The following is a 13,238-nucleotide window of genomic DNA, read 5'->3' on the forward strand; positions in this document are numbered from 1 at the left end:
AAAAAAAAAAAAAAGCTGGTGGTCAGTTTTCTATCTGCAGTGCCCCCAGCCCAGTCAGCATCAGTGTATCTTGTGATGTCATGGCCCTCATCTTTAGAAAATTTTAATTTGAAATCTTTAGTTCCTTTTAGATGTTGAAGGACTCTTTTTACAGCTTGCACATGGGGTAATCCTGGGTTAGTGTTAAACTGACTCACCACTCCAATTGCATATGCTAGATCTGGTCTAGTACCTAGTTGAACATACATTAGGCCATCTATCGAACAGTGTGGATACCAGATGACAATCTTCCATGTTACATATTTGTAAAATCTGATTTATGTAATAGGTCTTATCCAGCCATAAAAGTCCATGCTTGTGATCTCTTGTGACTTGGATTCCTAGACAATTGGATACATCTCCAAGGTCTTTTAGATGAAAGTGCTCATTTAATTTCTCCTTAAATGCAATTTTTTGTTGCAGATTGTTGCAAAAAATTTGCATGTCACCTACATATGCTGCCAAAATGAATATATTGCTTCCTTCTTTGTTGTGATAAACACAAGTGTAAACTGTGGATCTACTGGAATTCAGACTTAATAGAGCTTTGTCTAGTTAAATGTCCCAATTGCAACGTCATTTTTTACGTCTGTAGACTGCTTTCTTAAATCTTTTAATGCCTTCATATTTAAACATCTTCGCCATGTAGTCAACTGTGGAAATTTTGACATAAATTTCTTCTTTTAAGTTAGCTTGCCAACAAGATGTCACTGTATCATAATGAGCAAAGTCCAAGTTAAATTTAGCAGCTAAACTAAATAAATATCTGAGTGAATTGTATCATATCACTGGCGCATAAGTTTCTTCGTAGTCCATACTTCTGACTTGTTCACATCCCTTAACCACCAGATGAGCTTTATGACAGATTATGTGTCCTTGTAAGTCTCTCTTTGTCTTAAAGATCCTCTTGACATCTGTAACTTTTTCGCCTGGAAGCAGGATTGCTTATTCCCACATTTGATTTTCTGATTCTGACTTTAATTCTTCCTGAATTGCCACAGTCCATTTCTGCAGGTCCCTAGATTGCAATGCTTCTTCCAAAGTTGATGATTCTAGTTCTTGTGAATCTTCAGTGTGCTAGGACACATGTTCATCCATGTTCTTTATTCTTGGTACTTGGGAAGATCTTCTGAGTACTTATTTAGTGATTCAGAGTCTGATTGTGTTACTTTCATTCTGTGAACTAATAAAAGTTTGTTATTTAGTTTAAAACTGGAAAAGCGTTTCCATTTAAAACTCAAATCCCAACAAATTCATATGAGATTACCAATGTCTTCAAATGAAGAGGCGTAAACGTATCCTTGACCACTGACAACAAGTTTGGGTAGAAGTTATCTCACAACAGCAACACACAGAATCCATTTCACCACACAGATGGATACAAAATGGAATGTTTGGACTGTGACTATTTCTACACAGGCCATACAGGTGGATCATTTGAGATTAGATTCGAAGAACTCATGGCAGCAGTGAGAAACAAAAAGTACCACACATCACTGGCATGAAAAGAAACACCATGTTCAGCAGTACAAGTATCCGTATGTTACATGACCAACACTAATGCGAAAAAATTAGACATCCCTGAAACATTCCAAATATTCAATCATCATAGAACACAACCTGAATCCATCTCAAATAACAGAAATTCTGGTCCGGGCTGCCAGAGTTGGTGATCATGTGTGGATAGGGTGTGCTGCTGGCTTGTGTGAATTAATGGTGTGCGTCTGTCTCTCTTTTTCTGATGGAGGCCGTGTCCAAAAGCTTACATGTAAGTGCTTTTAATTATACCTGTCTGCAACTTAACATGCCATCTTTATGGTAAGGAGCTATTTCTCTTTTCCTATATTGTTGATATCCCAGCAAAATTTTCTATTTATGTATAATTGTACCACTGTTGGCAACATAATTATTGTACTTATGTTTTGCGGCAGGTCACCTGAATATACAAATGAGTATGAAATTTTAAGCTATATAAACTTCACAGAATAGGATTTGTATACCACTTGAAATATTTATTCTAACGCATGTCTTCATCAACTCGCACAAAGATCTCCAAAATCCTTTGAAACTTATTACAAAATACTTGTGTTGTTTTGCTAAATATTCTTTAAGTATGTCAGTTTACATTTGATGAATTACGACAGAGATAGGAACATAGAACCACTGGAGGGCTTTAATTGTTTGATTTTCACATTCAGATATACTGTTTGTTTAGTTTTTAGTCAAAAAAACTCCCTAAAACCACATTCTGAAGTAGTGTTTTTGTTTCTCCTCTAGACAGTGCTACAAGTTACCCAATGTTGTAACACAACACACATATGTCCTACTAACACTTGTAAATCCACCTGATGGTGGACGTTTAAAACGTTCAAAATGCATTGTGGATATAAATAGTGACTGACAGCAGTAAACTTGATGTTTCATTTGATATCAGTAACATTCACGGTAAAGCCTAACCTAAAACGTTCGCTTTTAAAGTTATCTATTAGCTTCTCATTTGGCATTGTGGAGCAGAGTGAACCCTGTTTTTAGAGGTATTCACCAAAGGAAAATTTGTGGTGGTCCCTAAGAATTGAAGCCAGTTTCTAAACATCATTAGCTAGCAACACTAATGCTGAACTACAAAGGATATCTGATTTCCACATATTACTGCATCTAATGTTGTTCGGTACTGGAAAACATTGTGGGTCCAGTGCAAAAATTGTAGCTGATGTAAATAAGTAGGCTTCCAGAATCTGATTCCCAGGACAAAATATATTCATCACAAAAACATTGATCAAAGTGCATTGACTGAGAAATGGACTGTCAAAAGATAAAATATAATTTTGACATAAAAAAGTCTTTCAGGGTTAGTCTAAGAACTTTTCATCTTTCTATAACAATACAGTTTCTAGGCATTTGCTAAAGCAGATGTGAATATTATCTACAAGAGTACATTATTTACTCTTGAAATTTGTTGTCAACAATCCATTCAGCATTGATAGCAATTGTGGCATTTACAATTGCAATACTAGAAGAAAAATTATCTGGATTATCTAACAACAATATAGAAGGAAGGAAGATTGGGGTTTAACAGCCTGTTAGTACCAGTGTCATACATACCAAGCTAACCTTAGATTTTGGAAGTAGGTAATACTTGTAAACTCTGAAAAATCTATAGAAAAAAACAAAGAAGCCATATATTCCAACTTGTAAATTCCCATATTTAATGGTTGCAGTATACAGAATTAGATGTGCAGTGTTGCACTTCTTCGCTTTACTGTATTTGTACTTGTTCTTTCCTGTCTTTTTCCTATTTGAGAAAAATTTCTCTATATATTTTTCTCAAATGTTGCTAGAGTCTTCTTCAAATTTTTCATATGCTCCCAAACATTTGCTTTCTTTCTATCATACAGTGAAAGGTGAAGGGCCCACAAAAGTTCTATCAATACAGAGAATGTGGCTACCTGAACCAAAATTGTCTTTTATCAGCATATTTCCATTGTGCAGCTAAGTTTATGTTTCACTTCAGAAGCCTTTTGTAACTATTTAATTATATTCAATTTCAGGCTGGTTTAGTGTGCAAGTTGAACACCAGATGTACTGTACTTGCTGCTACCAACCCTAAAGGACATTACGACCCCGAGCAGCCAATCAACATTAACATAGCACTGGCGAGTCCATTATTAAGTCGCTTTGACCTAGTTCTTATACTTCTAGATTCAAGAAATTCTGACTGGGACAGGTAACATTCTAAAGCACATGAACACTGCTTAGAAAACTAAATTTGTATTTACTGTCTGCCCTTAATACTATTGAAAGTAAATTCACATTTATATTAAGTAATTTTATGTGATCCAGATTGAGCTGAATGTTAGAAAGACCCTTATGTTGTGCACCTGTGCCATGTTCTCCTACTTCCTGCCGTGCCATATCTTCTTTTGTGGAAGAATAAAAAGTCAAGACAGTAAACAAAAACAAGTGTTTTTAGACTGTAAACTTTCCATTTAATGCCTATGATAAGATAAATTTTGAAACCTATTTTCATTTTTCCAAAAGCATTGCACACCGTTTTAGTGATCTCTTGCTGCCCATCCACTCAAAATAGCAAACCTCTTGAAGTGGACCTATTCTTCTGTTGTTAATGTGAACACTTTTTTTCAGTATGTTGATTATATGTTGTTTTTGTTTGTTATAACAGATTTCAGACCAACTTTCAAATTTGTGCTATGAAATTATTTGATTTCTTGTTCTGTGTTCAAAGCAAAGTGTACAATGTCATCATCAAAACAAAGATTGTTCAGGTTTGTTCCATTAACACGTACTTCATCTTCTTTTACCCAATGTAATGGTGTAAAATTTCCTCTAGAACTGATGAGAATTGCTTTGAAGATACAGTAGAAACCCTCTAATCCGACCTTGAATGGTCCGTCTCTCCGGTGAGTCTGACCAAGCTCAGGCTCGAGAGCCTGTGCCGACTTGTCACTGACTGGATGCCTGTCAGGCCATTGTTGCGGTGTCTGTTGCTTTGCATATTGTAATACTGAATGTTATTGTGCAGTTTTAGCCTTCGTTGGGATTAAAAAGCGCCGTTATTTGCTTAATTCCGTGTTCTTTACAGTACTTATTACTGTAGATTCATTGTGTGCACAGTTGTCTGTTTTTCAGCGTGTCTGGATTCAAACATAAACACTAAATGAAAAATTACCTGTGCTACAAAGACTGGAGGAAGGAGAATCGCTCCAAAAAATTGCAAAGGAACTGAATGTAGGTGTTACGACAATTAAAGATTGGAGGAAGAATTGGAAAGACATTGAATCCTATACAGTTACGATTTATGGTGAAAATACTCTGAAGAATCGCAAAACATTAAAAGAGCCTAAACTTGAACTGCTTGATAATGCATTGTGGATGTCGTTTTGTCCAATATCCGGGCCAATTCTCAAAGAAAAAGCAATAGTATTGCACAAAAAACTGGAAGCCGAAAGTAAATTTGCTGTCAGTGAAGGCTGGATTGATTGTTGGAAAACTTGTCATGGTGTCCAATTTGTTTCTATTTCCGGTGAAAAACTATCTGCCGATGCCGCAGCTGCTAAGGAGTTTTCTGTTAAGTTTCAAGAAATTGTAGAAGAAAATGAACTGTTACCCTGACAAGTGTTAACATCGACGAGACAGGGCTGAACTTTAAAATGTTGCCAACAAAAACACTTGCAGCTTCAAATATCTGTGGTAGGAACGAAACTTATAAAAGATAGAATAACAGTCATTCCTTGTAGCAATGCAGATGGTGCCCACAAGCTCCCCTAGTTCGTCATTGGCAAATCTAAGAAACCAAGGGCATTTAAAAATATAAACTTATCTTCCTTGCTGGTTTATTACTGCAATAAAAAATCTGGGGTGGATGAAATCAAGTCCAAACTCATCAAATACAGTGGAATGTCAGGTCTTAAATGGCTACACAGGATAATTGAAATGGCTTGGGAGTCGGGACAGGTTCCATCAGACTGGACAAAAGCAGTAATCACACCAATCTTTAAACATCGAAACAGAAAAGATTGTAACAACTACAGAGCTATCTCTTTAATCAGTGTTGTGGGTAAAATCTTCTCAGGTATTGTTGAAAGGAAAGTGCGAGTATTAGTTGAGGACCAATTGGATGAAAATCAGTGTGAGTTTAGGCCTCTTAGAGGTTGTCAGGATCAGATCTTTAGCTTACGGCAAATAATGGAGAAGTGTTATGAATGGAACAGGAAATTGTATCTATGCTTTATAGATCTAGAAAAGGCATATGACCGGGTACCTAGGAGGAAATTATTGTCTGTTCTACGAGAGTATGGAATAGGAGGCAAACTTTTGCAAGCAATTAAAGGTCTTTACATAGATAGTCAGGCAGCAGTTAGAGTTGACAGTAAATTGAGTTCATGGTTATAGTAGTTTCAGGGGTAAGACAAGGCTGCAACCTGTGTCCACTGTTGTTCATATTATTTATGGATCATATGTTGAAAACAATAGACTGGCTGGGTGAGATTAAGATATGTGAACACAAAATAAGCAGTCTCGCCTATGCGGATGACTTAGTTGTGATGGCAGATTCGATTGAAAGTTTTCAAAGTAAAATTTCAGAGGTAGATCAGAAATGTAAGGACTATGGTATGAAGATTAGCATCTCCAAAATGAAATTAATGTAAGTGGGAAAGAGATATAAACGGATCGAGTGCCAAATAGGAGGAACAAAGTTAGAACAGGTGGACGGTTTCAAGTACTTAGGATGCATATTCTCACAGGATGGCAACATAGTGAAAGAACTGGAAGCGAGGTGTAGCAAAGCTAATGCAGTGAGCACTCAGCTACGATCTACTCTCTTCTGCAAGAAGTTATCTGTGCACCGTTCAATCTTTCGACCAACTTTGTTGTATGGGAGCGAAAGCTGGGTGGATTCAGGTTACCTTATCAATGAGGTTGAGGTTACGGATATGAAAGTATCTAGGATGATTGCAGGTACTAGTAGATGGGAACAATGGCAGAAGGGTGTGCACAATGAAGAAATCAAAGAAAAACTGATAATGAACTCTATAGATGTAGCAGTCAGGGCGAACAGGCTTAGATGGTGATTGCATGTTACACGCATGGGAGAAGCAAGGTTACTCAAGAGACTCATGGGTTCAGCAGTAGAGGGTAGGAGGAGTCAAGGTAGACCAAAGAGAAGGTACCTGGATTCGGTTAAGAATGATTTTGAAGTAATAGGTTTAACATCAGAAGAGGCACCAATGTTAGCACTGAATAGCGGATCATGGAGGAATTTTATAAGGGGGACTATGCTCCAAACTGAACGCTGAAAGGCATAATCAGTCTTAAATGATAATGATGATGATGATGATGATGATGATGATGATGGTCATCATCAAAAATCTGCTTGGATGGACTGCAACCTTTTTAAATCTTGGTTTTTCGACGAGTTTGCCAGCGGTCGAAAAAGACTTGAAGCAAAAAAATCTGCCTGTTTGTGCTCTACTGCTTTTGGATATTGCACCATCACATCCATCTGAGAAAGATTTGATGAAAGGGGACGTAAATGCTCTCTTTCTGTCTCCTAAAGTGACCACACTCATCCAACCAATGGATCAGGGCATTATCAAATGGTTAAAAAGGCGATATCGCAGAAAATATATCAGCTCAGTCTTGGAAAAATCTGGAGGAGGTCATAACTTACTTGAGGCATGCTATCTGCACAATCACTGCAGCATGGGATGAACTGAAACCTGACACACTGCAGAAATTGCGGCGTAAGCTATGGCCACAAGCTACGACTGAAAATGAGCGTACCGAAGATGAGCAAAACAACAAAGCACTGGAAATCATTAAAGATCTACGAACTCTGGAGTTGAACATGCCTGGCAATGAAGTTGAAGAGTGGATCAATGAATGTGACAAAGACTGTGACACTTTTGAAGAGCTCAATGACGGCCAGATTGTTGGCGCTGTTAGCCAGGAAACTGTGAATGAGGACTCGGACGGCAAAGACGGACAACCCACCCGGATTTCACACAATGATGCAAAAAACGCTTTTGACATCGCCCTTCAATACATCGAGCAGAATCCGACTAAGCTCCAATGGACGTTTTGTGTATAAAAATAAATGGAAGGACACTGCAGCGAAATCTAGAATATCATCTGCTAAACAGAAATGTATCACTGACTTTTTTTGCAAGTAATTTGTTTTTGTTTTTATTGTAAAAACAGTGCATACAGTATAGTCATTTCTTAGTTTATGCATACAGTAGTTTATTTCTTTAAAAAAATGTTATTAAGTACAGTACAGTACCATAATTTGTTTGTCGTTTTTCCTATTAAAACCAGTACATATTATAGTGTATGTAGACATTTTTAGTTAATATATTGTTTAACACTGTGTAAAAAAACGTCTTTTTATATTACTGTAGACATCTTTTAGTTCTTAAATCGTTAAATTTTTTGTACTAAGAGTCTTTTTATATTTTTTGCAATAAATATTTGATTTTTCGGCTGTACAGAATCTCATTTCTTGGCACCCTTTCTCTTTTGAATTACCCAGTACCATGATGAATGGTAATAGAAGCTGTAGCATTGACATATATACTTCTCAGTATACTAACAAAGTTTGAATCAGACCTTCTTTCTAAGTGGATTTCAGTTGAAATTCTGTTGAAACTGGCTAAAAAGCTTTCTCAGAATATATGAACCCTAGACAAAGTGCTGAGTTTAACTCATTGCTACATCCTGCAGTTCTGTTAATGACTTGCAAGAAAAATCCCTTGTCATTTTTCCCACAAGGTTGGTGACATTGTAGTGAATACCTTGTTCATTTCACACAGGTGGCTGATTGGTCTGTAGTTTTTCAGTCTTGCTTGTTGCCATCCTTGGAAAGTAGAAACATTAGAGCTATGTTCCAATGTCTGGGACTTGTCGTAACCTACAGAATTTCAGTAAATAATTTTGAAATTACTTTTTGTATTGCTCTTCGTCCAGCTCTGATCATTTCTAGTGACACAGTATCTTCTCTTTGTGCCTTTCAAGATACTTCAAAAAAACTATACACGTCATCTCTTGTTCATTCACAAATGTGGTTATTTCCATGATTAACTATGTGTTTTGGAATTCATCTCTTAAACAATATTGTTGTTGTTGTTGTTGTTGTTGTTGTGGGCTTCAGTCCTGAGACTGGTTTGATGCAGCTCTCCATGCTACTCTATCCTGTGCAAGCCTCTTCATCTCCCAGTACCCACTGCAACCTACATCCTTCTGAATCTGCTTAGTGTAGTCATCTATAGGTCTCCCTCTACGATTTTTACCCTCCACGCTGCTCTCCAATACCAAATTGGTGATCCCTTGATGCCTCAGAACATGTCCTACCAACCGATCCCTTCTTCTGGTCAAGTTGGGCCACAAACTTCTCTTCTCCCCAAATCCTACTCAATACTTCCTCATTAGTTATGTGATCTACCCATCTAATCTTCAACATTCTTCTGTAGCACCACATTTCGAAAGCTTCTATTCTCTTACTGTCCAAACTATTTATCGTCCACGTTTCACTTCCATACATGGCTACACTCCAAACAAATACTTTCAGAAATGTCTTCCTGACACTTAAATATATACTCGATGTTAACAAATTTCTCTTCTTCAGAAACCCTTTCCTTGCCATTGCCAGTCTACATTTTATATCCTCTCTACTTCGACCATCATCAGCTATTTTGCTCCCCAAATAGCAAAACTCCTTTACTACTTTAAGTGTCTCATTTCCTAATCTAATACCCTCAACATCACCCGACTTAATTCGACTACATTCCATTATCCTCGTTTTGCTTTTGTTGTTGTTAGTCTTATATCCTCCTTTCAAGACACTGTCAATTCCATTCAACTGCTCTTCCAAGTCCTTTGCTGTCCCTGACAGAATTACAATGTCATCGGTGAACCTCAAAGTTTTTATTTCTTCTCCATGGATTTTAATACCTACTCCGAACTTTTCTTTTGTTTCCTTCACTGCTTGCTCAATATACAGATTGAATAACATCGGGGAGAGGCTACAACCCTGTCTCACTCCCTTCCCAACCACTGCTTCCCTTTCATGTCCCTCGACTCTTATAACTGCCATCTGGTTTCTGTACAAATTGTAAATAGCCTTTCGCTCCCTGTATTTTACCCCCGCCACCTTCAGAATTTGAAAGAGAGTATTCCAATCAAAATTGTCAAAAGCTTTTTCTAAGTCTACAAATGCTAGAAACGTAGGTTTGCCCTTCCTTAATCTAGCGTCTAAGATAAGTGGTAGGGTCAGTATTGCCTCACGTGTTCCAACATTTCTACGGAATCCAAACTGATCTTCCCTGAGGTTGGATTCTACTAGTTTTTCGATTCGTCTGTAAAGATAGTTCGGTAATTTTCACATCTGTCAGCATCTGCTTTCTTTGGGATTGGAATTATTATATTCTTCTTGAAGTCTGAGGGTATTTCACCTGTCTCATACATCTTGCTCACCAGATGGTACAGTTTTGTCAGGACTGGCTCTCCCAAGGTCGTCAGTAGTTCCAATGGAATGTTGTCTACTCCGGGGGCCTTGTTTCGACTCAGGTCTTTCAGTGCTCTGTCAAACATTTAAAAAATACTTTGAACAATTCCCCCCCCCCCCCCTGCCCCCTCCATCCCATCACCCCCACTCCATCACATCTCCCATTTGGGATTTTTCTTTTCTTTTTGTCTGTTGCAAAGCATATTTCCCAACTACGTTTATTATGTGATTGTCCCTTTTATCTATTTCCTTCTAACCTTACATTTTCCCAAAACCCAAAACTTGTTATTTAATTTAATCTGATATAATGTTCTATTATTAAGTAAATTTTCAAATCATTCATTTCTGATTTCCTGCAAACAGTTTGATTCCCTTGCGGCTTGGTGTTTATTTTGAGTCTGCACTGCACTAGTCTGTGACCACTTTAAATTCTGATGTAAATTAAGACTGCAGCATCCAGTCCAGTTTGAGTATTTCTTGATAGAGTACCCTCAAATTGATTTTTCATTCCATTTGGTTCATGCCAAGTCATTATAATATTGGATAGTGAAATAGATGACATTTTACAGTGGTTCCTGAGGCTGTTGGAATATTAATGTGTGGAACAACTTAATGTTATCTTTCAACAGGGCTTCAACTGTGTATCATTGCACCCAGAAATGTGGAATATCCTACCCACAATCTTTTCCGTGCCTCCGAAAGTCGTACTCCATTGCCTACTGAATCTATATATCTTAATCCATCCTTACACCACATCTACTCTGGAGTAGAGCTGCACCCACATCCACTAGTTAGGTTTTGTCCATTTTGTAACAATACTGTGTACTGTGTAAACAATTCTTGTTCAGAAATGGTTTGCTGCAAATATTGCCAGGCCACAGTGGCCAGCAATGTTGCTAAACTTGTAGCTGCAGTATTTGTACCTGGCAATGTTATTGAGCTATATTGGTGACTATATACAATTTATATCTATGGCCTATGTAAGTGCACATTAACTTCACTCATCCTGCATTCGCATCCTACAGTCCATAGTTTGTTCCCCTGGTGTACTCCCACTTCCACTGCAAATCTACACCTTTACATCATTGTGCGCAACACACAGTTCCCTCTGCCTGCGGTGAGAACTACTGCCCATCTCATTCCTCCTTTCATCAAATTCACACCATGCAGACCCTCACCCCATTTGAACTCCAATGCTGGGCAGAAAGAAACTTCCACATGGGAAAATATATTAAAAACAAAGATTCCAAGACTTACCAAGCGGGAAAGCGCCGGCAGACAGGCACATGAACAAAACACGCAAACACACACACAGAATTACGAGCTTTCGCAACTGGCAGTTGCTTCATCAGGAAAGAGGGAAGGAGAGGGAAAAATGAAAGGATGTGGGTTTTAAGGGAGAGGGTAAGGAGTCATTCCAATCCCGGGAGCGGAAAGACTTCCCTTGGGGGAAAAAAAGGACAGGTGTACACTCGCACACACACACAAACACACACATCCATCCGCTTGTGTCTGTGTATGTGCGGATGGATATGTGTGTTTTTTTTCCCCTAAGGGAAGTCTTTCCGCTCCCGGGATTGGAATGACTCCTTACCCTCTCCCTTAAAACCCACATCCTTTCGTCTTTCCCTCTCCTTCCTGAAGAAGCAACCATCGGTTGCGAAAGCTAGTAATTCTGTGTGTGTGTTTGTGTGTTTTGTTCATGTGCCTGTCTGCCGGCACTTTCCCGCTTGGTAAGTCTTGGAATCTTTGTTTTTAATATATTTTTCCCATGTGGAAGTTTCTTTCTATTTTATAAGGTAAGTCTTTCCGCTCCCGGGATTGGAATGACTCCTTACCCTCTCCCTTAAAACCCACATCCTTTCGTCTTTCCCTCTCCTTCCCTCTTTCCTGAAGAATCAACCGTCAGTTGCGAAAGCTAGAAATTCTGTGTGTGTTTTTGTGTGTTTTATTTATTGTGCCTGTCTACCGGCGCTTTCCCGCTTGATAAGTCTTGGAATCTTTGTTTTTTATATATTTTTCCCATGTGTGTATGTGTGTAATCAATAGCTCTGAAGAAGCAATCATCCAAAAGTTAGCAAAGTTCACAGTCTTGTTTACTTAGTGTTTCAACTATACATTGAGTTGTTGAATTCACTCATCTGATTGGTTATATTTCTCCAAGGACTTAACGCTACCAGAATCGTGCACATTCTTTGCCACTTCTGGCAGACTCAACAATGGAGAGAGATAATTCCCAAACATCAGTTGCAATGGCTCGTGGTACTAGTACACACTTAAACCCACTTTGAAATTGAAAATAAACCACTATATTGAAAAGCTCCTAATCAGCTAAGCACTGGAAATGTAGAACATGACGTTGTAGATGTTTCCTCTCAGTTTTTTTTATTATAGTTATTCATGATTTATATTTTTAGTGATAAGTTCTTTTTGACAGTGCAGTTGTGTGCCTGGCAAGGAAGTTCAGACCAGAACGTCAAAGCTTTCAGAAAGACCCTGTCAAGAGCAAGCTGTATGTAAGTGCATGTCTACATGTTCCTGGTTATTTTCACAGTCTCTCAATATTTTTGCAGGCTAGTTTCAGGCTTTATTCTTAAAGGAAGGGATCCTGTCAGGATCTTTTCTGAGGAGAGCAAATGCAGTTCCAGTGATTTGTGGGAGCTAGAAAAGCTGCAGGCATATTTCTGCATCATCAAGCACATTCAACCATCCTTCACAGAGGAAGCCAATATCATTTTGACACAATACTACCAAGCGCAACGTAAGGCTGACTGTAGAAATGCTGCAAGGACTACTGTACGTTTACTGGAGAGTCTCATAAGGTATGTCTCAAACTAACATATGGATCTGTATGGAAGGCAACAGAAAAACACAGAATGAATAATTTCTCATTAGAAAAAAAAATCTTTCAAAAGCAAACCAAATGAAACCTTATTACACAGGTAGGGATTCATAGTGCAGGCAACACATTTTCACAGCTTGCGACTATTTACTTTATGCTATACTGTATCACTTACTTCTACGTGAGGACTGATCTACAGCATAGAAGGAATCGCAAAGAAGAAAGAGATTCATTTTACATTTCCACATCTTGCTGTGAAGTAGGTAGGTTGAAGTTAGATGTTGTGGGAAGTAGGGAAGTGTGGTGACAGAAAGACCAGGACTTCTGGTCACACTA

General features: G+C 38.1%; 1 protein-coding gene across 2 annotated transcripts in view; it reads left to right on the plus strand.

Annotated features, from left to right (window-relative positions):
• The window catches only part of LOC126282059 (DNA helicase MCM9-like), a 143,797-nt gene that overhangs the window by 91,476 nt on the left and 39,083 nt on the right, over positions 1 to 13,238 (plus strand). For both annotated transcript variants that reach the window (XM_049981497.1, XM_049981498.1), the window contains exons 10-11: positions 3,588 to 3,763; positions 12,634 to 12,882. In XM_049981497.1, coding sequence (XP_049837454.1) covers positions 3,588 to 3,763; positions 12,634 to 12,882 — 425 coding nt within the window. The remainder of the gene's footprint in view (positions 1 to 3,587; positions 3,764 to 12,633; positions 12,883 to 13,238) is intronic.

This window comes from Schistocerca gregaria, chromosome 7 (genome assembly GCF_023897955.1).
Source record: "Schistocerca gregaria isolate iqSchGreg1 chromosome 7, iqSchGreg1.2, whole genome shotgun sequence".
Lineage (NCBI taxonomy): Eukaryota > Metazoa > Arthropoda > Insecta > Orthoptera > Acrididae > Schistocerca > Schistocerca gregaria.